This window comes from Leguminivora glycinivorella, chromosome 3 (assembly GCF_023078275.1).
Source record: "Leguminivora glycinivorella isolate SPB_JAAS2020 chromosome 3, LegGlyc_1.1, whole genome shotgun sequence".
In the NCBI taxonomy this organism is placed as follows: domain Eukaryota; kingdom Metazoa; phylum Arthropoda; class Insecta; order Lepidoptera; family Tortricidae; genus Leguminivora; species Leguminivora glycinivorella.
In genome coordinates, this window is record NC_062973.1 from 8226036 (window position 1) to 8250603 (window position 24568).

At 37.3% G+C, this 24568-nt stretch overlaps 2 protein-coding genes across 3 annotated transcripts; one reads left to right on the forward strand and one right to left on the reverse strand.

Moving 5' to 3' along the window:
* Positions 1-32: 32 nt before the first annotated feature.
* On the forward strand, positions 33-24468 carry LOC125224611 (Fanconi anemia group M protein). Its single transcript, XM_048128031.1, has 19 exons — positions 33-301; positions 708-840; positions 1032-1215; positions 2557-2822; positions 3214-3360; positions 3751-3875; positions 4179-4422; positions 4933-5041; positions 6482-6583; positions 7807-7990; positions 16864-16933; positions 17334-17534; positions 19154-19328; positions 19587-19769; positions 19886-20233; positions 20266-21878; positions 21991-22157; positions 22482-22584; positions 22807-24468. Exons 1-19 carry the CDS (start codon positions 123-125, stop codon positions 23023-23025), a joined length of 4752 nt encoding a protein of 1583 aa, XP_047983988.1. The 5' UTR covers positions 33-122; the 3' UTR covers positions 23026-24468.
* LOC125242748 (xanthan lyase-like) lies at positions 8416-11235 on the reverse strand. Of its 2 annotated transcripts, XM_048151675.1 has the most exons (4): positions 11101-11235; positions 10914-10999; positions 10686-10804; positions 8416-10502 (listed from the first exon to the last, which is right to left on the reverse strand). In XM_048151675.1, the coding sequence occupies exons 1-4, from the start codon at positions 11204-11206 to the stop codon at positions 9134-9136; spliced, it is 1680 nt and encodes a 559-aa protein (XP_048007632.1). In that variant the 5' UTR covers positions 11207-11235; the 3' UTR covers positions 8416-9133. The 2 variants fall into 2 exon arrangements, with proteins under 2 accessions (XP_048007632.1, XP_048007631.1); XM_048151674.1 differs by having other exon boundaries at positions 8416-10804.
* Positions 24469-24568: the final 100 nt, after the last annotated feature.

Here is a 24568-nt window from a genome sequence, read left to right on the forward strand (position 1 = left end):
TGACAGCTGCTGCTGTTGTTGTTTTCTTTAGAATGATAGTAAATTTATCAAAGAAACAAATTACATATTAGTTAATACATCTAGACATTAAAACTACATTTTATAATGAATTAGTCTCTGACATGAATAGCTTTAAAGAAAAGTCTAGTAAAAATGATGGACCCGGTGAAGATGATGACCTGTTTGACGATTCTTCAATTATGGCTCATTTTGAAAATAATTCGTTTAAAGACAGATCTAACTTCTCTAAGAGTGTGATTAACGACTCCTTGAATAACAGTAACAATCCTTTAAATATCAGGTAAGACTTCTAACAAAGAAAATAATTAAAAATAAACTTAATATTATTTTAGTTTCCCGCCACACCCGTTTTATAGGTTCTTACGAACGGACTGGTAGAGTAGAGCTTATTTTTTGAATTTTAATTTTAATGTTTGTTTAGTTTCATGCTAGACAGATCATTGATTGTTGAGTTACAGAAAACTGCTTGATTTGCATAATAATATAATATATGATTTGATATAATATTTGTTTTGGTTAAATCTTGCCTGCTTAATTAGATCCACTTCTGGTTAGATTTTTTTTCATAAAATGAATACTTGACGACTCCAAATTGTTAAAATATGCCTCTGTTTGCCCAGCAGAAGAAGAATGTAGCATTGATTACAAAATGTATGAATAATAAATGAAATCTAAAATATTTTTAGTGCTCTGTGCTGCGATGAAGAGATCAGTGGTTATGACCGGCTGACAGGCAAGACATGGATATACCCCACCAACTACCCCGTCAGGGACTATCAGTTCAACATTATTAGAGCTGCTCTGCTGAAAAACACTTTGGTAAGTTGCATTACTGGAAAATAGCAAAACTCTCAGTGTAGGGAAGAGTTGAGCATTTTTTTTTGTTTAATAATGATCCATAGATATAAACTCCATATAAATAAGTTGTATGAAAAAATCTACCTCGCTAAAACAATAATATTTTAAAAGATGTGTTCGCTGCACCAAATAAATCATCTTTTATTCAACAGGTGAGCCTGCCCACAGGATTGGGTAAAACCTTCATAGCCGCAGTGATAATGTACAACTTCTACCGCTGGTACCCGCTTGGCAAGATTGTGTTCACTGCCCCGACGAGGCCACTGGTGGCTCAGCAGATTGATGCCTGCTACAACATCATAGCTATACCTCCTAATGACACCATTGAAATGACAGGTATTCTCATACCATCATACCATGTGAATTATTCATGCCACTAAACCCTCTAAAAACGAAATGTTTTATCTTTATACTGTCACTTAGTTAGTTAGTTAGTTTTATTGGGCATTTTCCGCAAGTCGACATCCGTCGTGCCTATTTTGCGTGAAATTAACGAGGTAGCACTACTCTAGCCACCCCAGCTCCTCTACGAATCCTAGCAGTGTTTTCAGGTTGCTAAATACCTCTTTCAATGTGTTCGGCGTACCTAGATACTTGTTCCTATATACTTCTACCTGTTTACACTCTAGAAGAAAGTGTTTGGTGGGTACTGTCACTTATTGTGCCACAAATGAGTTTTTGGGAGAAACATCTTTTTAGGGTTCCATACCAAAAAGGTACAAAAGGAACCCTTTATGCTGTTGCTCTGTCCGTCTGTATGTCTGTCACATTACTAAATATCTCTAGAACTACTTATGCTGTTGCTTTGAAATTTGGAATACTTATGAACATCGTGAACCTTATTAATATTAATTATAGAAAATAAAATAAATAAATAAAAATAAATATTGGCCAAAAAACAAAACTAAGCAAAGCTTGTACTTTGGGTGCAAACTGTGAATGTCAACTTACTAGGTCAAGCGGGGTATCGTTAGAAAGACCTCAAACTGTACATATCAAAACTATTTTTTATAATTTTTTGTTGTTAAAAAAAATCGTTTTTTGAAGGAAAATGTTAAAAAAACCGTCCCTCAAACCCGCACTTGGCCGGTTTTTATATGTATATGAAAACATGGTTCACGCATTAGTGACCTGTTAAAAAAAAAACCCTTATAGTTTCGCCATGTCTGTCTGTCCGTCCGTCCGTCCGTCCTTCCGTCCGTCCGTCCGTCCGTCCGTCCGCGGATAATCTCAGTAACCGTTAGCACTAGAAAGCTGAAATTTGGTACCAATATGCACGCCAACAAAGTTAAAAAATGGAAAAAAATGTTTTATTAGGGTATGTAAAGTGGGGGCTGATATTTTTTTTCATTCCAACCCCAACGTGTGATATATTGTTGGAAATTTAAATAAATAAGGTTCTACGTTTTTTGATAATATTAATATTTTCGGAAATAATCGCTCCTAAAGAAAAAAAAAGTGAACTTTTGAACTATGTTTAAAAATTATGCAAAAAATTTTTATAAATACTTTCTAGAAAATCTTTTATTAGCTTTGTTTAAGCTTCTTAATTAGAAATACAAAATTGGTTGCAAATATTGGTTTGCAAAGTATTTCCATGTTTATATTTTATTTTTATAGTCCCCATAACAATCGTCAAGAGTCTTCCTAATTTGGACTGCTATGTAATGATTCCAGGACACATGCCTGTTAACACTCGAAAACTGCACTGGCAGACAAAAAGGGTATTCTTCGCCACACCACAAGTCATCTACAACGATATCAAGTCCGGTATCTGTCCGGGCGACAATATACGTTGCCTCGTAGTGGACGAAGCGCATAGAGCGCGCGGAAACTACGCGTACTGCCAGATCGTGGCCACTCTGGCTGAGATGAAACATAGGACATATAGGATGCTCGCCTTATCGGCCACGCCGGGGAGTAAAGTTGACGATGTTATTAATGTAAGTTATAAATTATCAGTCTAATAATTGTCTCAACTCATCTAGTGACATCAAGTGGATCATAATGCCATTGACACAGTAGGTAAAGAGTACTATTGTACAGTAGGTATGGCCACTCCCGCTCCCCGCTGAAAGTGCCGCCCATACGACCAGTTGACCAGTCATATCTCACTCATGCATGGTACGCGTTCACCTACACGAGCTTAGATTGTGTGCGTAGGAACGCGCCTCTTTCATATATTTGATCGCCATTGTCCGAGGTGTGCCATTGATGTCGTAAAAGTTAAGCAAGTAGCACCTAATAATTCCAAATTCAGATGTCACAAATACTGTCAGGATTTAAATGTGTAAAAATACTCTAAAATATTGACTAATTTTAATTTGATTTCAGGTAGTAAAGCACCTAAACATAGCCCATCTGGAGCTGCGTACAGAGAACTGTTTAGATGTAGCCCCATACAGTCACTCAAGGAAAATCAACACTGTTGTTGTGCAACTGGGGCCACAGCTGACACAGCTGAGGAACCACTATGTTGAGGTAATGTACCCAATTTTGAACAGTGTTTCATCTAATGCTTATTTTTCGCCGGTCCGCAGGCAGCCTATTATTACGAGTAGCCTGATATTAACTCTTCAAATCGTTAGGAAGTTTAGGTACTAAAAATAATCTTTATTTATTTATACAATATGCGAAAATAAAACATAGTAAATTATGAATTACTCTATGATGGGCGTCCGATTCGAGAGCCACAGGCGAATGGATATTTCTATACGTTCGCTTCGGCATCGGATATATTCGACCCTATGCAGATATGGTTGATTGCATTGGTTACTAATTTCCATAGCAAAAGCGTAGGTAAAAAAAAAATACATTTATTGCGTTCTTTTAATCTTAGGTATTTTAACTAGTATTATTGGCATGTTGTAGATTTTAGATGGGTACGCGAGAAGACTGAAACAAATGAACATTCTGCCACACAACGTCGGTAACTTGTCGAAGGGACGCATTGTCATGCTGTATAAAGAATACCAAGGGAAGGAGCGGGGGAGTAGGTATGTACATATTGCTCTCTTATAGCAGTTTACCACAATCTCTTTTGATGGTAAGTGTTGATGCAGCCTAGCATGAAGCATGCTTACCTATAAGATGTAACTTTTAATTTAAAAAGTTCATATTTGACTGAAGGGGATGCAGTACCTACACTTTATAATTATTGAACTATTGACACAAATAAATGGAATTGACACAGGACTGGACAACTAATCTGGCAGTATCCCTATAAATAGCTCAACAATCATATAGCGTGATACAATCGTATATGTACCAACATATCCACAACTGAAATTATATTACAGGCACCCACAACACAACTACATAATGAAAGACTTCACCCTCCTAATAGCCCTGTACCACGGGCTAGAACTCCTCGTGAAGCACGGCGCTCGAGTTTTCCTCAACTTCTTCGACGACCATCCCGAGAAGTCCTGGCTACAAGCCGATGATAGGCTTACGGCGTTGCTAGAAAGGCTGCGCGACGATTTAGGAGTGAATCCTATGTCACTAGATACGAGTGTTCTACCGGATGGTTCGTTTCCTGATGTAAGTGTTTTCTAAAACTTATTCAGTGACCATCCCGAGAAATCCTGGCTTCAAGCTGATGATAGGCTGACGGCATTGCAAGAAAGGCTGCGCGACGATTTAGGAGTGAATCCTATGTCACTGGACACTAGTGTTCTGCCGGATGGTTCTTTTCCTGGTGTAAGTGTTATCTAAAACTTATTCAGTAACCAATGTAACCATCCCTAGAAGCCCTGGCTACAAGCCATGGATAGGCTGACGCCATTGCTAGAAAGGTTGCGCGACGATTTAGAAGTGAATCCTATGTCACTAGATACTAGTGTTCTGCCGGATGGTTCTTTTCCTGATATAAGTAATAGATGTACGAATAAATATTTTCTCTTTCAAATTCTAAAGTCCAACGAATATTCAAGAGAAAACTTGGCCATCCGGAGTGAGTGTTTTGTAAAACTTATTTCCTAACCATCGGCTTACGGCGTTGCTAAAACGGCTGCGCGATGATTCAGATGATTTATTTTTTATTCTTTTTAGATACCTAAAGACCTACACTTTGGCCACCCTAAGTTCGACAGACTGAAGGAAATCATGCTGGAACACTTTCAAGCCGCGAAACGCAACGGGCAGGATACGAAAGCGATAGGTATGAATCCACGTGAGAAGTTTTGTCAATAGATTAGTCCTACTAATTTATTTTATTTAACTGTTTGACCTAAAAACTAGTAGCTTCAAAATCTACTTACCTTTGATCCCTCTGTTCAATGTATCATATATGCAATAGCGAGCCTGTAAAACTCAGAGTATTACAAAAAATAATAATTAAATGTCGTCGATGCAACAGGAGACAAGAGGCTGGCACTAACCTAGCGCAACGTATAGGCATTGCCATCCAACGTGGCAATGCCGCCAGCCTTCTTGGCACCTTGCCACAAGGTGCGGATTTAAAGCCTATTTTTTACTCATAGTTATTATTATTATTAGTTTATTATAGTTTTTAAGTTAGTTTTATTATAACATGGTATTTTTTAGCGTATATTGAAATTGTTAATTTATATTTTAGCAATTGTTCCTTCACGAATACAAGAATTAGTTAGATTAAATGTTATGTTATATTACTGTACAGCTTGTCACATAATTCTCAGTTGAATCGTATGTGTGTGTTTGTAATGACACGTAACGTAACACGACACCTAAACAGTAAACTGACAATGTTCCACACTGAGAGAAATTTGCATTGTGAATTTAACAAGTTCGACTTGTTGCGGTTTATCCGTTTGAATCAGCCAAACGTATGTTTAAAACAATATGTGTCAGGTTGTTTTTATAAAATCGACTTGTTGATTCAAATATATTGCCGATTCAAATGACAAGTATAGCTTGTTGTTTGAACCAAAGAGCACGTAGGCGCTATTTTAACCAAAAAACTTGTTGAACGAACATGAAACTGGTTGTATTTTCTCTCAGTGCAGCTTTAGACCTTAATGAAGAGTGTACAAGGTCGACAATGTAATACCTCTGGTGTTACAGGCGTCCATTAACTACAGTGACTCTGAGCAGACGAGCCATAAGCCTATTTGCCACCGTCGTCGTATTAAAAAAACCGGCCAAGTGCGAGTCGGACTCGCCCACCGATCGTTTCGTATCTGTACAAACTTTCAATAGTTAAACAAATCATGTTTCTCATATAACTTTAAAGACTTGACTAGAGGTATAGGTATAGCGCCATCTCTCGGTGAATTTGCTAATTTGCGCGACCTGTATAGTATGAATGGTTTTTCAGGGATAATTATCAGAGCTCTTTCTAACGGTACCCCACTTGACCTAGTAACTAGACATTTACAGTTTGCCCCCCTTTCATTTTGGCTATTTTCTATAATTAATATTAATTAATTTAAAAATAAAATTACCTTCAATTTGTAGAGGTTAACAATGTTCATAACTGTTCTAAATTTCATATAGCGATTGCATAAGTAGTTGTCGAGATATTTAATAATGTGACAGACGGACAGACAGACAGATAGACGGACAGAGCGGCACCGTAAAAAGGATTGTAATCTATTCTATTGCAACATTGTTTTGTCAGTATTCTGCGAATACCGCGAGAGCGTCAACTTGGTGCACTGCCTGCTGCTGCAGTGCCGGCCGCTGATCGTCCCGCAGATGTTCGTCGGACAAGGCGCCTCGGGTAACTATTTATATATCTTTTTATAATACTCATGATGTTCACAGACCAACCCCTATAGACATCCATTATAAGACGACTCGCGGTCACCAGCCTTACTATTATTTGCACTGATATACGCGCGGGCGCTCGCCGTGCCCATTCAGTTGCGACCAAGTAACAGACCCGAAAGCAGCGCGTGTTTTTCGCAATCAATAAATTGAAAAACCGTATTTTGATGCCTTAAAGATGTCCACCTGCAGTGTGAAATGGTGTGGAAAGGTAACAAGAAGCTCAAATTTAAAAACAGACGGCATTACATTCCACAAATAAGTCATATTTATAATTTATTCAGAGCCGGCATAGGTCAACTTACACTGGCCAGTGGCCACTTACGCGACAGTAGAGAGACAGTCATACTTCTGTCCCTTTTCATCTGGCGCGACTGCCCGCCGTCCCGTCCTTAAACGACCAATCGCAGCGCGCTTAACACATTCCTCTCCCGCTCCTCGCGCCCCAAGCATTGGTGATTCGCACCGCGAACAAAATTAACAATATTGGTACTCTATAGGAGGTTCTCTGTGTGGATGTTTTATTTGATAAATTGTGTTTCTGAAACTCTTGTGTAACTATTTTATTTTAGACAATGAATAAAACAGAATAATAGAATATAGGCCAATATTGGGACATTTTCAGAATTTGGAACCCAAAATTAGCGGAAATCGTTAACAAAAATTAACTCACTGTCAGTTTTGTGACGACAATTAAGCCTGAAATCTGTATAAAAATTTACTTTTTTCACGTTCTGAATATAGATTATCGCTTAAAGTTTATATAATTAACACAAAAACTAATTTTTTATTGAAATTTCATGCATATTTATCATCACAAAACTGACAGCGAGTTAATTTTTGTTAACGATTTCCGCTAATTAACCCCCGACGCAAAAACGATGGGGTGTTATAAATTTGACGTGTCTGTCTGTCTGTGGCATCGTAGCTCCCGAACGGATGAACCGATTTAGATTTCGTTTTTTTTTGTCTGAAAGCTGAGTTAGTCGGGATTGTTCTTAGCAATGTTTCATGAAAATCGGTCTACTATGTCGCGGTCGGGGGTTTTTTCAAAATTTTGCATTTGTGGTTAGGTTATGGGTCCCAAATTCTGAAAATGCCCCAATATTGGCACGAGCGGTTTAAAATCAACTTTGCTCCCTTGTAAAACAAATAACTATTGTGTCTTCCAAACAGGCAAGGACAACAAGCCGGTGGTGTCTCAAAAACAGCAGCTACGCGTGATGAGACAGTTCCGCGAAGGCGCGTGCAACGCTTTAGTCGCGACTTGCGTGTGTGAAGAGGGCTTGGATGTCGGCTCGGTCGATCTCATCTTGTGCTTCGATATCTCTACAGCGTCGCCAGTGCGCCTCGTGCAGAGGTATGCTATACATTAGTTGCTATCTTTTGTGTGATGAGAGAATAATGAAAAAAAAAACGCGAAAATATCCCAATATTCGTTCTTCAGATTTGCCGCTGTGTTTCTTACTGACAAATTGGCAGAATAAAGAAGTTTCTAGTGACACCATTATTTGGATTAAAATCCCATACATTAATTGTGTAAGTGCTTAAAGCACTATTTCCACCAATCGGCGGACATAACGGAACGGCAAGGATTTTACGGTCTTTAAACGGAACTAAATCGTATACACATTGTTTTAAAGTTTAGATTACTAAGCCGGCCGCGGGCGTCTTCCACCACATGCGATCGTATTCATAAGGACCATAAGGTGCCTTGTGATAAGCGTTCGGCCGCGTTCGCTTGTCGTCGTGTCCCGTCGGAAACTTTAGTCTGTCGTCGCGTCCGGTCGAGGCTGTTAATAATATAATGTTTTGGCGACAATCAGTCAACAACTACTGTAAATTGTTTACTGGCACCACTAGCTTTGGAAAAATCTACTACAAACTTGCTACCTTTACCACCGTATGTTATTCCTTCACTCATGCTCGTCACTCTAGAAAACTTGGGAACTTCTATTGTTATTACACTGTCCGACTGCGTAGGATCCGACAGAATGTAACTATGTTGGGTACAGTTTGTTTGTCTCATTACAGATAAGTATTTGTCACTACTTATTCCTGCGATTGCACCGCCTGTGTCACTCCAAAAATGTATACCTAAGTAACCTTGGTTTAGTATTTGTACGGCTTGAATTTCAGCTGAATTTTCTAGAATTATAATAGTATTATTTTGAGCATATTCCCTTATTTCAGACTTCTTGATACCTGGCAATAAAACATATGCATATTTAGCGTCAAGTGGCATTTGTCCGTGATCAATTATGAATTTCCTGTATGTTCCGGAGTACAAATTTTCATTTGCATTTATATTTATATCTTTGTAAGTTCCAGATCGTGTTTCAAAAATTATATCAACAGTTTCATTATCAGGAAAAAAGTAACCAATAGATGAACGTTGATGTTCTGATTTTAGTAATAACCAGTTGACATTAGCTTCTTTTGTAGTTTCTTTTATTTGGCCATGATCAGACCAAACTTCATACTTATATGCATCATTTAGGAGTCAGTTATCAACAATGGTCTCGATCGATGCTGGTGTGCTTCCAGAAATTCCGGCCCCTAGTGCTACAATTTGTCCTTCTACTATGAACCACGATTTTTTTCCTTTAAGATCCATGCACAGTGACTGGTCAAAGTTTTCAAAACCTTCTTTATTTAAAGCCATTCCGACCAGCGCTTGGATGCCACTGGCTACACCACCGACCCAGTTTTCTTTTGAAGTAAAGTGTTGCCAACTTGACAATTCGTCATTCAGATCTAAAGTATCGACTGTAGTGCCCGGAATTCTATACGGATCCACTGTTGGCCAGTAGGCGTTCCTAAACTGAACGTCGTCATAGTTGTACAGATAAAAGGCACCGTCCGAGGTATGCCATCCACGTTTGTTCTCATTGTTACCCGATTCGAACGCTGAAATGCGACTGGAGTATAAACTTAAACCTATCGTGTAATTATGAGTTTGTTGAATAAAACGATCCATGGACGCATACATTTTCGCTCCCAAGAATGGCAATGTATCTCCGACTATTGCAGAATCATTTAATAGATCAATTGTAATTAACAAATCTTTATATTTTCTTGCATTTGAAAAGTAGTGATCTGGATTTTGGCGAATCCAGTATTTCACTGATTCTTTTATTTTTTTCATATCTTTTACTGAACCAAATGTGGCTATAGTCAGCAAAGTGTACATTACATTTGATCCGATTTCTGTAGTTGATGGTTGTCTAGAAACCGCACGCCCGTTCACTGGTGCTATAGTTTCTCCCCGATATATAAGTGGTAAAAACGCACGTTCTACACATTCCACAAATGGTTTTATTTGACTGGAAGTTATTTCGAATTCAGTACCTTGTGTAATTACAAGAATATCGCCCAGTTTTTTAACTAGCTCATTGCCGTACGATCCTGTGTAAGGAATATCGTCATGCTCGATATAGGACCCGTCTTTGTAAAACCCATCAAATTTGGTCACCGGGAGCATCACTTTGACAATGCTCTCTACTGCATGAGATATTTTTGTTTCATTTTCTATCAAAATCCCCAAGCCTAGAACAGCTCTTGCAAGTTCAACTCTCTGTGAGCTAGACGCTTCATTTCTTGACATAGTCACTATGTAATATGTATCATTTTCGTCTGTGCTCTGCATCTTGTTATATGGATCTTGAACATATGCACTAATAATATTTGAGTACTGGTTCAATTTTTCAAGCGATATCTTATTTTTAATTATAATCAGAATATCAAGTAGGTACGTCGGCGCACCGATTTGCCAATGCCACCAGTTACCATAAAATCCTTCTCCATCGTATCGCTCCGGAGATATCATGAACTCCAAACATTCTTTCACTGTCGAGAGAACTGTTGCATTTCTGTAATATAATGTTCCATTAGTCCCATACGCTAAAGTCAGTATATACAGCATGCGAAACTGTATAGACAAATCGTCTGAACGTGTAGCTCCTTTCATCTCTGGCCAGAGTATTTCTCTACGACGAGTTTTGTCGAGTTGTCTATAATAATATTCAGCCTCATCAGATAAGGAATTGACATACCTTACTACGGCACCATTTTTACTGTCGAAATCGTCAGAAACTAATAGGTCTCGGTATTTTTTATTTAACTCGTCAAATTTATTCGATGCTTTTACTTTTTCTTGAGATGACACCAATGTCTAAAACATACAGAACATTTTTTATAATAAATCTTTAAATAGGCAAACTCTCATTATAATCGAAACGGCCAAGCCAAAATTTAACTTAGGACAACCTCAGTAACCTTACCTTCTGATAGATGAGTTTAGTAATAGTAGGTCGAGTTGCTTCCACTTTTTGAAGTCGGAGATATTCCCGTTGTTGAAAAAACAACCCTTAAATAGTAAATATATAAATTAAAGTATACTCAACACTGAATATGTTCTGAACTTTTAATACGTTCTGTCTGTCTCTGAACATATCAAAGAGTACTTACCGTTTTCCCGTCTGCTTATGAACACTTCAAAATAACTGTAACTATAATAAATACTCCCCGATATCAAAATTAATAAAAAAAATATCATTTTGATTCGACTGTCCATTGCTTCCTACTTGAAAGCCAGGAATGGAGTGCTAACAATCTTATTTTTTACCAGGAAATTGTTCATTGTAGTTATAACATTCGATGCCGATTATGTACGCTCACCGATGGTCCCATAATACAATTGATAGTAGGTAATTTTCCTTAAAAGATGACTCACATAATTGAATATTCAGTATAATTAAATTATTATTAGGACGACCTGTCTGGCGCAGTCAGTAGTGACCCTGCCTGCTACGCCGCGGTTCCGGATTCGAATCCCGGTAAGGGCATTTATTTGTCTGATGAGCACAGATTTTGCTCCTGAGTCATGGATGTTTTCTATGTATATAAGTATTTAATATATATGATATATATCGTTGTCTGAGTACCCACAACACAAGCCTTCTTGAGCTTACTTACCGTGGACCTCAGTCAATCTGTGTAAGAATGTCCCATAATATTTATTATTTATTTATTTAAATATAGGATAAGGAAATCTATCTAATAAAATTCATCTATGAACAGCGCCTCAGGTCTGCTCCCTGCAGAAGAGTGTCCAATCCTGGCGCGATGCCTATTCTTCTTTTGTAAAAATAAAAATATACCTAGTAGTTGCAATACGCGTCACGTGAACATACTCGCAATGGAGTCTACTTTGCCCTATCAATTACCTTGAAAGGTATCAGCAAAAAAAATTCGCCCTCGCCAATTATGGTCTGATCAATAAAGTACACTTACTGACGTACGGGAAATCAAACTATTTTCCTTAAGACGGTCCCCCGTTTGAATGCCCTCGCTCGATCGCGCTACTTCCCCTCCCCGCACCCCTGTTATACGATACGTCGATCGAGATTCAAGACCACCATACGTAACAAGTCGCCATCTAGGAGGAGTTGCTTGTACTAGATCGCAATACTATAAGCTACTAGCGCCAGGAGTTGCCTGTACGAATGTATGGGTACTAATACACTTTAATGCTATAAATATGCAAATTTTTTTTAACGAGAAAAACTACTAAACATATTATATAAACGGAAATAAATGCAGTAAACTAAAGAAAAGTGACCAAGGCCTTCAGTTACCCGCGGCTGGAATGCTGTCGTATTATGGAAGATTTTTTTTGTCAATAATCAATATGAATGTTGTATTGACGTATCATAAAATTACCTTTAAACTCGAACCAGAGGGCCCTGTGGCATCATCAATGGCCGTATCGATAACCGGAACAAAATGTATCTAAATTATCATTAGATAATTCCTGTTTTAGTACTAAAACAAAATGTTTATTTCGCAATGTACAATGTGAAAAGTACTAGCGCATTTTGGCCAGTAGTCATAAGCAGAGTTTGGCACTGTGGTTTGTAACGCCGCTTACTGACTGAGTGTAGTACTAGTATGGTCTGGGTTCGATTCTGGCCTGAAGAATATTTTTTTGGTTTTTATTTTTTCCGATAAGTTTCTACATTATAAAGGTTTATATCTCCCGTTTACAATATTTATGGCAAGATTCATTGTTTTGTATGTTTTTCCTGATGTAAATTAATTGTAGGTTCACATAAAAAGTATCTTTTTTTTGCAATAAAACAGAACGCGTAGCAATAAATATAGGTACCTATTATAAATATTCACTTAAGCTAATGCATGTGCCTTGTGTTTGGGGTTGCGTTGCGACTTGCGAGTTGCGAGGTAGGTAGTCCGCAGCGCCGAGCCGGCGAAAGACTGCATACAGGCAGACTGCATATTTAGCACGCACAGTACCTACAACTCAAGTACCTATAAGTTACATTTTGAATAACGAGACATTTTAAAATTATATGATAATTATTACGATCAAAGATTCGACCTACCATAGAAACGTTGAATTTTGTTACAAATATCATACAGGGAACCAAACTATACAGGCAGTAATTTTTATAACAAGCAATATTTTCTGCACATGGGCTGCCGGCTGGCTGTGTGAAAAAAAGAATAGAACATCAAAATTCATCATCAATTTTGTTTATTACTTATGTACATTTTAAATCTTCGATTCTGTCTTCAAAACACTCTTCTCTCTCTAACGCTCCTCTATCACGAGGCTATTCAAATGAAGCGCCACTGACGGGTCTCTATTGGTTCCCATAATTTTTTAAGTCCGATTTTTACTATCCATAACGTTTTCCGTCATAATTTTTCTTAGTCATATTATCACTAGTCATAAAATTAAACGTCAGAAATTGTAGTTCTGATTTTTGAAAGTCATAAGTATTGTTAGTCATAAAATTTATTAGCCATAATAATCAAAGTCCATAGATGTACAAATCCATAATGTTGAAGGAAATAAACTTATTCGGAATAATTGATCTAAGGATTTATCACAAGTCATAACGATTATTAATAACCATGTGTTTCTTCACTAATAGCATTAAATGGTTCTCTATTGTTTCCCATAAAAAATGTTGCAATGTTTTTTTCGTCTGCATTTTCGAAACTTGTAATTTGGCTTACTAACTTCCTCAGTGTTTATTAAATTTTCATGGCACTTATTAAACCATTTGGTCTCGCCAAGGAGCCGACGTTGACAATTTCTATATCCGCTTTTAAGGACAAAAGATAACTAGCAAAAGGAAACTAACTACACGAGGTAAAGGGTTACTTTTTGAAACAATTTTGTTCCGCCAATAAACCGACGGAGCCCCGCTACGCGGGCCTCCTATTTCCGCTCTAAGGTAACTACCGAACCTACACGAGGAAAAGGGTTATTTTTAAAACAATTTAGTTCCACCAATGAGTAGACGGAGCCCCGCTACTCGGGGCTCCTATTTCCGCTCTAAGGAATCAAAGGAAACTAACAACCTACCCGAGGAATAGGGTTACTATATTTTTTTTCTGTGTAATTATATGTATGTCTGAAATATAATATACTTTAGGAATTTTAGACATTAAATCTATATGCAGAAAAATCAGTAGGGCTTCAAAATATATGCCTAATAATATTTCTGAATAATTATTGTTATACTTTTCAATTTTATACTCATCAACTTTATGACTTTTGAGATTATGATATCCAATATTATGGTTTGTTATTGTTAGAACCATGAAACGTTATTCGTAACAAAAATTATGACTAGTAATGTTTATGACCACAAAATATGTGAATAACAACTTCTGACTAACGAAATTATGAACAATAAGTTTATGGGAAACAAAGGGATCCCGCCACTGACATGTGTGCTTAGTCCGCCTGCGCGCGCTATGTATCTGCCCATTCCATGAATTTCACATGTTATCTTATTTATATTTTAGCTTTTAGAAGACAAACAAGCGGTGTACACCATTTGAGCGACGACTAACACCAGTACTGGATATTTCACAGAATGACTGATAGGATGCTTGCGAGTATCCATGATAACGCTCGCGCACCAAACATAGAAGGTTTTGAAAGAGATTTCTCAAGGAATTGTATCTAGCATAATGACGAATACATGTATACAGGGTTACGGTGATCGCTTTCCATCAGGCGGACCGTATACCTGTTTGCATATCTTTACGTTTGCTTTTATAAAAAAGGATTATACTATTCTACATACGTTTTTTGCGTTGTACTTTCCTCGCTATAAATAGTGGAGGGGAAAAGTTTCGTGTTACAAACGGGTGCAAATGTATTTTACTTTTCGTGTGTTGAAAAACTCGCCAAGTTCAACTTTGCACCCTTGTATAACAAATAACTATTACTTATTAGCTTTTATCTACGCCTTACTTTTATTTGATTCTATTGATGATTTATATTGCTTAAAATTATCAAAATGGGTAATTATTCGCAGTATCCAATGCCTGGAAAAGGGGTGACACCACCTCCGAACCGAATCAATGTACAATATATTTAATCATGGGATAACGGTAAGCAAAAAAATAACATAGTGCAATACATATTAGGTTTCTTAGAGTTTGAAAGTATTATTTTTTTTAAATCAATAATACATACTAAAACTAATATATTACATTTACTGTAATTTTGTTCTTTATACTCACTCCCTATCGGCAATAGTTCCGGAGATATGGCCTTTGAAAAAAAAACGAACCACTGTCGACCACTTCACCCTACACACACAGCGCGCACAGGCGAGGCGGACGAAGCACAAAGTTCAGTCGCGTACCATCTGCAGGCCTAGCACATGATGGCCGCGGGAGTATGTCGCCGCGAGATAGACTACCTGTCCTTATGTCATTAATACAATAAGACAAAGACGTGTCATCTATCTCGCGGCGACATACTTCCGCGGCCATCATGTGCTAGGCCTACATAATAGTCTCGTGAGAGAAGAGTGTTTTGGATACAGAATGGAAGGATTAAAGTGTATAAACAAACACGATGTAAAAATTGTTCTTGAATAAATAAACTGAAACTGAAACTATATAAAATTTAACGAAATATAATATTACATTTTCAGGTTCCATTATTTTTTAACATATTACTTGTTATAAAAATTACAGCCTGTACAATTTGGCACAATATTTTTAACTAAAAATGAATAATATTTGTGATAAAATTCTATGCTAGGTACCGTATCTTTGATCGTAATAATTATATAATTTTAAAATATTTCGTTATTCTAACGGAAACTACGAACACCTATCTACAAATTTAGATTTTTGTTAGTTGCGGCATACGGTACGTATTATGGTCACGTTATAATATAAAGAATAGTTCAAATTTATTTATATATCACCTTTCCTTGTTACCTATATCATTTCGTGCTATGTGCGCGAAGCCGCGAACTAAAACCTACCTGCAGGGGTTGCAAGGTCAACGACCCCACCCGAGCGCGCGCGCCGGCTCGCAGTAGGTACTGTGGGTAATACCTAACCAAATCTAACCATGCCTGCGCGCTCGTTTACAAGGCACATGCATTTTAGCTTGTGTGTATTTTATATAAAATAATTATGTATTCATTTTCATATTTATTTATTGCTTTTTTTTACACAGCCAGCACATGTAAACTATACAGGCTTCCTGTATAATATTTGTGATAAAATTCAACGTTTGTATAAACTTTTACATATATATGAAGCTTCAAATAATTTTCATCAGCGAGAAAATACGAAACAATGAATTTTGCCATAAATATTGTAACCGGGAGATATTAAAACCTTTATAATGTAGAAACTAATCGTTTTTGAAAAAAAAAACACAAAAAGATATCCCACTGCCCGGGCTCGAAACCAGGACCGCATTGATCAGTGAGAGCCGTAAGCGGTGATGAAACCCACACGGCCAAATTCTACTTGCGACTGACGGGCAAAATTCGCCAATACATGTCACATAGTACATTGTGAAATAATTTGTTTTTGTCCTAAAACAGGAATTATGTAATGTACACTTGTAATAATGAAATGATAATTTAATTTCATTTTGTTTCGCTTCTCTATTCTAAGAAAAAAAATGGCTCGGCGCAGCGAGCGGCACAGCCCCTCCGTCCGAGAGCCGGCTGGCAACTGGCGCGCGGTGCGTGGCGCGTTCAAAGGTAGCCCCTTAAGATATACAATATGTATAGGTATAGCAGAGTACAATAATTATGAAAACAAAATTTCACACTGTTCATAATTTCATATTATGAAATGCTCGTGACGTGTTGCTCCAAGTCATATTAGGGAGTCGCTGGTATTACTGGCATCTATAGACATTTTTGTTTTCAGATGCGGTCGCACCGGACGAGAGCGCGGAGGCAAAGTCTTCATCTTAGTAACAGAAGGCAGAGAACACCAGGTAGGTGCCAGTTGTAGTAGTGCCTACTGCTCACACTTGATTTTTAAAACATACACTACTACCTTGTGGCGTAATATGCACTCATGAATTTGTACCGCACTAACATGACCTCTATTGTAATCTGTGTGTATTAGCAAATAAACAAATACAAATTATGAGAGTTAAAAGAGATAAATAAATTTATTAGAATGTGCGTTTGAGAATAAATACGAAAACCAAAATGATAAAAAAAAATCTAAATGCATTAATAATTATAGGACTTACACTGATTGACTGAGCCTAATTAATATTCGGTAAACTTGCACAATTATACATATTGTACATACATGTATATAATTTAGCAAGGCCCGAAAAGATGTCTGCTTCCAACAATCCAAATATATGTTTATTTTACATGTAGACTCTAATGGACTGCATGCGCCGCCGAGACGGCCTCAACGCCAAAATCCTTCAGTCCAAGGAAGTGGCCACCAACCTGTACAAGGCCAACCCTCGCATGATGCCGCACGACCTGACTCCAGTGTGCCAGAAGATGTTCATCACCGTGCAGAAGACTGACACTAAGGATACGGCGAAAGCGCAGACCGATAAGAATAAAAAGGTATGTTAATAGTGGTAACCAGTTGTAACTATGTGAATAAAGGTTCTTGCCGTCCAAGAATGTCTGAACTCCAAAATCCTCCTGTCCGTCAACCTGTACAAGGCCAACCCTCGCATGATGCCACACGACCTGACGGTGTGCCAGATAGATGTTCATCACTGTACAGAAGAATGACACTAAGGATGCGGCGAAAGCGCAGACTGATAAGAATAAAAAGGTATGTTAATAGTGGTAACCAGTTGTACACCATGTGAATAAAGGTTTTTGCCGTCCAAGAATGTCTGAACTCCAAAATCCTCCTGTCCGTCAACCTGTACAAGGCCAACCCTCGCATGATGCCGCACGACCTGACACTGGTGTGCCAGAAGATGTTCATCATCGTGCAGAAGACTGACACTAAAGATACGACGAAATCGCAGACCGATAAGAATAAAAAGGTATGTTAATAGTGGTAACCAGTTGTAACTATGTGAATAAAGGTTCTTGCCGTCCAAGAATGTCTGAACGCCAAAATCCTCCTGTCCATCAACCTGTACAAGGCCAATCCTCGCATGATGCCACACGACCTGACGGTGTGCCAGAAAGATGTTCATCACTGTACAGAAGAATGACACTAAGGATACGGCGAAAGCGCAGACTGATAAGAATAAAAAGATACGTTAACATTACCAAAGAGGATCGAGTATTATAGAGAGTTACTGTCAAAGTAAAATGCGAAAGAACATTTCGTGGCACTTCATTACTTTCTGTCTTGTTGTTATTATGTGTTCTTTGTCTTGTCTGTGTTCACGAATAAATGTTTATTCTATTCTATTCTATTCTATTCTATTCTAATCGCAGTGCATAGACAGCCATCTCTCGACACAAGCTTTAAACTTTTGAACCTCAGTTTTGACAATTTGGCCCATATTCTTAGCTTGATATGTGTTAAAATGTCAAATATTAATATTAGCGCCATCTAGCCGAGCGTCTCCCAAAGGTGTCTCGCCATCTAGGTCACCGTACCTTCTGTATGGTTTTGAGATACGTTTTTTTTCTTAGACTTTATCTGTCTATACGGAGTTACACATGTTTGACATTACTAACCAGCTGTAGACATCTCACTAAAGGATTAAATTGTATGTGCGATTCAAGACGGTCAACGCCAAACTCAAGCACTTCAAGCCAAAGAAGATACGGAGAAATATCACAAGTTAGATATTGGTGGGTCAATCTCAATCCGCGGCAAGAGTAACACGAGTCACGATTTTATGACATGTTCCATTTATTCACGACGCAAGTTCAAGTGATAATCTATATCTAAATAAGTGTTACTTTCCAGATATATGCATAGATCCTTTCATTTGCAGCTGTAGTTCAAATAAACACTCAATGAAGTCGTGACTCGCGTTACTTTTACTTGGATTCGCCCTGGTCACAGCGACGTCCTCGAAACATGTTAATAAATCCGTTTTAAAACTTAGTGAACGGCGATTAAGTCCAGAAAATTTTAATTATTGGTGAAAGTATAATGTTTCATTTATGTGGGTATTTCGTGGTATTATGTTTCATTTCTTTATTTCTTGCAGATTGGAATTAAAAATATACTCAAGTATTTTTCTTTTACTTTTTTTTCTTAGAACCAAAAAGACTTGCGTAATATGCTTACGGCTGGTTCGAGTACTTCTACGTCCACCAGCACTGTTGAAGGAGGCGGTTTCATCACGGAGAGCGAATTCCAGGACATCTTTCCGGACGGGTATCAAGAAACTGACCATTTGCCTCAGCATAAGGAATACTGGGCAATGGACAAAGGTAAAAATAGTTAAGATTTTCATGCAGTTAGGTTGATAAAAAATGGATGCATTTCCGATCTGATCTAGAGTAAAAGAACAATATAACACATTGAAAACGGCGAAAGTCTAGTTTGTGTTTTCGCAGAACATTATTTGATGCATTGTATGTAGATGTTTATTTATAAGCCAACTAGTAACTATTTTTCCTATTTCTAATGCCAATCATTCTTTCAATCCCAACTCTTACTATACACATCACTTGATTTGATTTTTTTAGAAACATTCAAACAAGCAACACATGGGGAAGGGAAACTGAATCTGTCAACGTGGTTAGAATGGCAAAGGAACCCACAGAACACGGTGAAAGTCGAACATTCGACCGACACCCAGGTTTTAACGTCCCTGCTGCAGTACAGTGACGCGAAGAGATTTGAATTACCGCCTTCGACGCAGAATCCTAGTAAGTCAACACTTTTTAGTCAAAGTTGCAAGCAATTCCGACAGTACAATGCAAAATTATTCCAAAAGTAATCAGGGTACTATTTATCATTGAATCTCTTCTTATTTTTGTTTCAGCATTTAGTACGCAGAATTTGGCAACACAGAACTTCTCTGTACCCACTCCAGAAAAACCTAAACTACCTAAAAAGACTAAAAAAGCCCCCGTGGTCAAGTCTCCTGTGAAAAGGTGTGGAGGGGATATCAGGGCCCTTTTTAGCACAGCCACGAAATCTACTAAAAATTATACTAAACTAATTAACGATCTGGGCATCCAAAATGATGGAAGCATTCCGACTAGTCTGATTAACTTACTAGTGGATCTGAGGTTAGACAATGAAAGTGTGCGAAGTTGCCTTATATGTCAGAACATATGCGATTGTGCCTTAATTGAAAACATAAGGAAACATAGAAAAAAGTTTCCAAACCTCTCTTTCTAACCAATTTAATATTGCCAGATGTTGATTTGATTGATGATTTGGATGCAGAGTCGCTTGTGGTACGCGAAAAAACTATAAACAATAGTCAAGACTTGTTTGAAGATTACAAGGATAGCACTTATATGGAAGCTAATAAGAATAATTGTAGTAATTTTGATCTGGAATTCGATTTTGGCTCCCCCGAAGAAGCTGTTACTGCCGACAAAGCAGTCGAATCAATTGAAAATACTGACAAACGTTTTGATCTGGGTGATATCGAGGAGATATTTGCTGACAGTAGTCCCGAAGAAGCCATTATCAAAGAAGCAGAAACTAAAAATGACAGTGACCCGAAACAAGCTTTAGGTTTCTTTGGTTTAGACAGTATAGAAGACATTTTTGGTGAATCTGATGAAAGCAGATTAGAACCATCGCATGCAAAAGAAAATAAAACGGAAATCAATGAAAATAATAATCACGTTATAGATCAAGTTGATAAATTCAAAGTGCAAGTAACTGAATCAGAAATCGTGTGTCCAGTGAGCCCATCAATTTTATCAGGACAAGTGAAAACGTCAAAGAAACCGGAAACTTCACCCACTTCGCCTATACTTTGCACTCAGGCTCGGAAATTTAAACTGAGTACAAAAAGAAATCAGCCAAAAAGTTCCACGCCATTAGGTAATGCTAAGAGGCAGTTGATACCCCCTGCGACGAGTTCAAGTAGTAAATTAAATCAACCCAATAATACAAATATGATATCTAATCAATCAGGTTTAAATATGAACAGTAAATCAGTGATCGACACAACAAATAAAAGTATGTTTACGATAACGCAACTTGTCGAAATGATCAACAACAAAACAGATCGTTCAATAACTCAAACTAATATTTCCAAAGCTTTAGAGGAACCTAAAGTAATGGAAAATGACGATAGAAGTACATCACCTATTCTTTTAACACAAGCTGTCAGAAAGAGAACTGTACAAAGTTTAAATAATTCGATCAAAAGTAATAATTGTGTAATACTTGACAAAAAGGCTGAAAGTCTAATTGTACTAGATAGTGACAGTAGCAGCGATTCAAATGAAGCCACTCAAATGTATGATATTGAAGACTTAAAAAATGACACTGATTTCAATCAGTCTAAGGTTAAAGAACCTTACATAAGTCCTATAAGTAACAAAAGAAAGTTATCTGAAGAAGACGTCACTTTAAATGCGTCGCCATATTTTAATAAACGACAAAAACTGGAAAATCATGAAAAACCGCTAACACTACAAGAGAAAGTGCTTGCTGCTCTCAATCGATCTCAAAAACCAGATAATCATGACAATAGTATCAACTTCATGTTTTCACAGAAAGAAAACGAGAATCCGCAAGAAAATATTATAAGTCCGAAAGATGATGATGATAAAGAAAAGTATGTCAACAGAATGAATTTAGAAATGCTTCAAGCGTTCAGGAGAGATAGCCAAGTGAAGAATCCTAAGCGGCTGTTTGAAGACAGTCCGATCAGAAAAGTGGCTTTGCAGAGGAGGCGGCTATTGAGTGATAGTGACGATGACTTTGTCACTGATGACAAAAGAAGTCAGAGGCCAAAGACTAGCAGGGACAGTCATAAGTCAACTACAAATCATAAAGTAAGAAAAGTAAGTAGCACTTACTCTTTAACCTGTATGAAATAGTCACTCAACTTGATGCCCAAGTAAATTTATGATAAGCCATGTGATTTTTTTTTTCAATCATGACTTCTCTTTCCAGAAAAAAGCGGGAAATTCGTTCCTAGAAATAGAGGCGGAAGAATCTGACGACGCATCGGGCAGCGATGACGAACACTCGGACGACAGCGTCGGAAGCATCGCCGAGTTTCTCTGCGACGAGCCTGTGTCGCACGCAGACATGCAGGCGCACTACATGAGATCTGTCACGTATGTGTCACCCCTTACCCGGTAGGCCTGGTAAAAAAGGCTTTACTATACTATACATAGGACTAAAAGAATTGTCTCTTTTGATCCGTACGCTTATCGCTGGGGCGAGGCATCGTGAATCTTGACGCAATACAAGAAGGTTGAAATTAGGCGTCTGCCGCGGGTAAAATATAAATATTTGTGTGTATAAATATTGCCATTAAGACATTGATGGGTTATTCGTATAAACATACAAGTAAATCACGTCCTTTTTTCCCATAATTGTTTACTAAATTCTTAATACTTTCCTTTTTAGTTAACCTAGACTCTAATATTTTATTCCAGGGGTACAGTAAACGGTGCTTTTAAAATTCCTGAGCTTCCTACAAGATTCAAACGGGAGGAGATATTCTCACAATTTGTTGAAGAAGAGGATTCTTATGAAATGGTAAGTGTGGCGTTAGTTTTGAATTATTTCAAATATTTTCGTGAAATGTATTAGATTTAAAATAAGCGAAGGATTATGAGGAATTAGTCAGTGGCGGTTTTGCCGACGAGTCTACTAGTTTTATTTTTACTAAATGATGCAGTGAAATGTTTGCTTTCTGATTCACAAACTTTGAAAGCAATATGCACCATTTTCTCATCATACGCCATTTGTCTATTACAGGATAGCTTCTGTGTAGATTCCCACATCGGATTGACACAAGTTAATGACGTGTCCGAGTTAGAATTAGCCGAAATCATCTTAGAAGAGAGAAAAACTAAGAAGAAATCGAAACCACCAAAGCAGCAAATTGATACAACAACCAGTGGCGATAGTCCTTTAGTCATACGTAAGAAGAAAAGTAAAAGGCAGATACAGAGCGATTCTGATGATAGTAGTTAGTTCAGCTGGACTGAACAGATTTGAACTGTGATATAAGTGTAGACATACTCTAATAATGTTTATTGATTTTGAATTGTATACTGGTTCTCCTCCTAACATTTTGTTTTGTGTTATTACAATAATTTAGAACTTAAAGAATAGGGTTGAACCTATTTTGTGTAGCTTTTGATTAAAGTTCTTATGTCAAAATGATAATTTGAAGTAGCATTCTGGAGGACAAACCATAGACTGTCTAATTATAATTAACCTAATGTATGGATAATTTAAATTGTTATAATGATTTCTAATAATTCTGCAGATAATTTTATGACTATTTATAAATAATCATGTTGATAAAGACGTGAAAATAAAACTACTTGTTTTTATTTTATTATTTATTGATAAACTTTATGGGACAATCAACTTCAGAATACAGTGTTTTTGTACAAATAATGGTTGAATATTCATGTCAGTTCTATTTCATAAAATAAAATTATGTTTCCACCGAATAGCGAATCATGAGCACACCAAAAACAGCTGGAAAAATATGTGCATTTTAAATTATCTTTGACAACAATTAAATAGTGTGATTATGACGATTAGTGTGAATAGTGACCTACTGAATCGGACTACCATGATATAATTTTATTACTGTGTATTTATTTTGAGTTATGAAATGGCAGTGTGGATTATTTAAATCTGTTTCGTTAATTTTCTGTATATTCAGTATTCATGTATTGGTACAACATTTGAAGCCTACCATTCATTATTTATTGGTTTACACTACTCTTGTCGACGTTTTCAACTCTCGCAAGAAGACTTCCTTGACCCTTTGTCCTGTTCTGTTCAATCAGAGTGGATTCTTTTAATCTGTTTAAAAGAGTTCATCTGTATGTTCAATACCAATTCATACAAATATTGCTAAAAACATTTGAAGACTTAAATAGTCTTCAAATGTCAAACTAGTATTTTCTGGTTTACACTACTCTTGCCCTCTCTCATATCTACATCTTTCAAATCTCGCATGTCGAATTGTCGACGTCCTTGAGCGGGCGGCTTTTATGCAGGTCTTCTATCAGTGTAGATTTTCTTGTCTGTTTCATTAAATGAGTTAAGTTCAGTATATTCAAGTAAAAGTTTTATTCATACAATGTGCTCGCGAGGAACCCAAATAACTAACAGCGTATTATTGGTCACATTTTAAGACTAAAATGTCACAAACTTTTCTAGGTTTCGTCAAGTTTCAGAGTTATTGCCAATTAAAAAAAAAACATTTCCGTATTGTTACTCAGTACAAAAAGTCTTCTTAACGGCGTTGATGCGCAATTGTGGAGCATAGTCTCGCAGTCGTCATTGATAGATTTGACATCTATTAGGCACTGGTCCCACCGCGAGCTACTAAGCTATGAGCTATCGGCTATAAAAACGAACAAAAGATAAGCACTCCCGTGCAAATAAAAGAGACACGGCGATGTTTATAGTTACTCGCCCAGCGGTGAGCTATCAAAATGTTTATCTTTTGTTCGTTTTTATAGCCGATAGCTCATAGCTTACTAGCTCGCGG

Bases quoted from the DNA above. Each gene is read 5' to 3' on its own strand.
- LOC125224611 (XM_048128031.1), top strand. From the start codon at position 123: ATGAATAGCTTTAAAGAAAAGTCTAGTAAAAATGATGGACCCGGTGAA. The intron at 3,876-4,178 runs GTATGTACATAT...ATTATATTACAG, and splicing joins GGGAAGGAGCGGGGGAGTAG to GCACCCACAACACAACTACA. The intron at 20,234-20,265 runs ACCTCTCTTTCT...TAATATTGCCAG, and splicing joins ACATAGAAAAAAGTTTCCAA to ATGTTGATTTGATTGATGAT.
- LOC125242748 (XM_048151674.1), bottom strand. From the start codon at position 11,206: ATGGACAGTCGAATCAAAATGATATTTTTTTTATTAATTTTGATATCG. The intron at 11,000-11,100 runs GTAAGTACTCTT...TTACTATTTAAG, and splicing joins CATAAGCAGACGGGAAAACG to GGTTGTTTTTTCAACAACGG. The intron at 10,805-10,913 runs GTAAGGTTACTG...TGTATGTTTTAG, and splicing joins CTAAACTCATCTATCAGAAG to ACATTGGTGTCATCTCAAGA.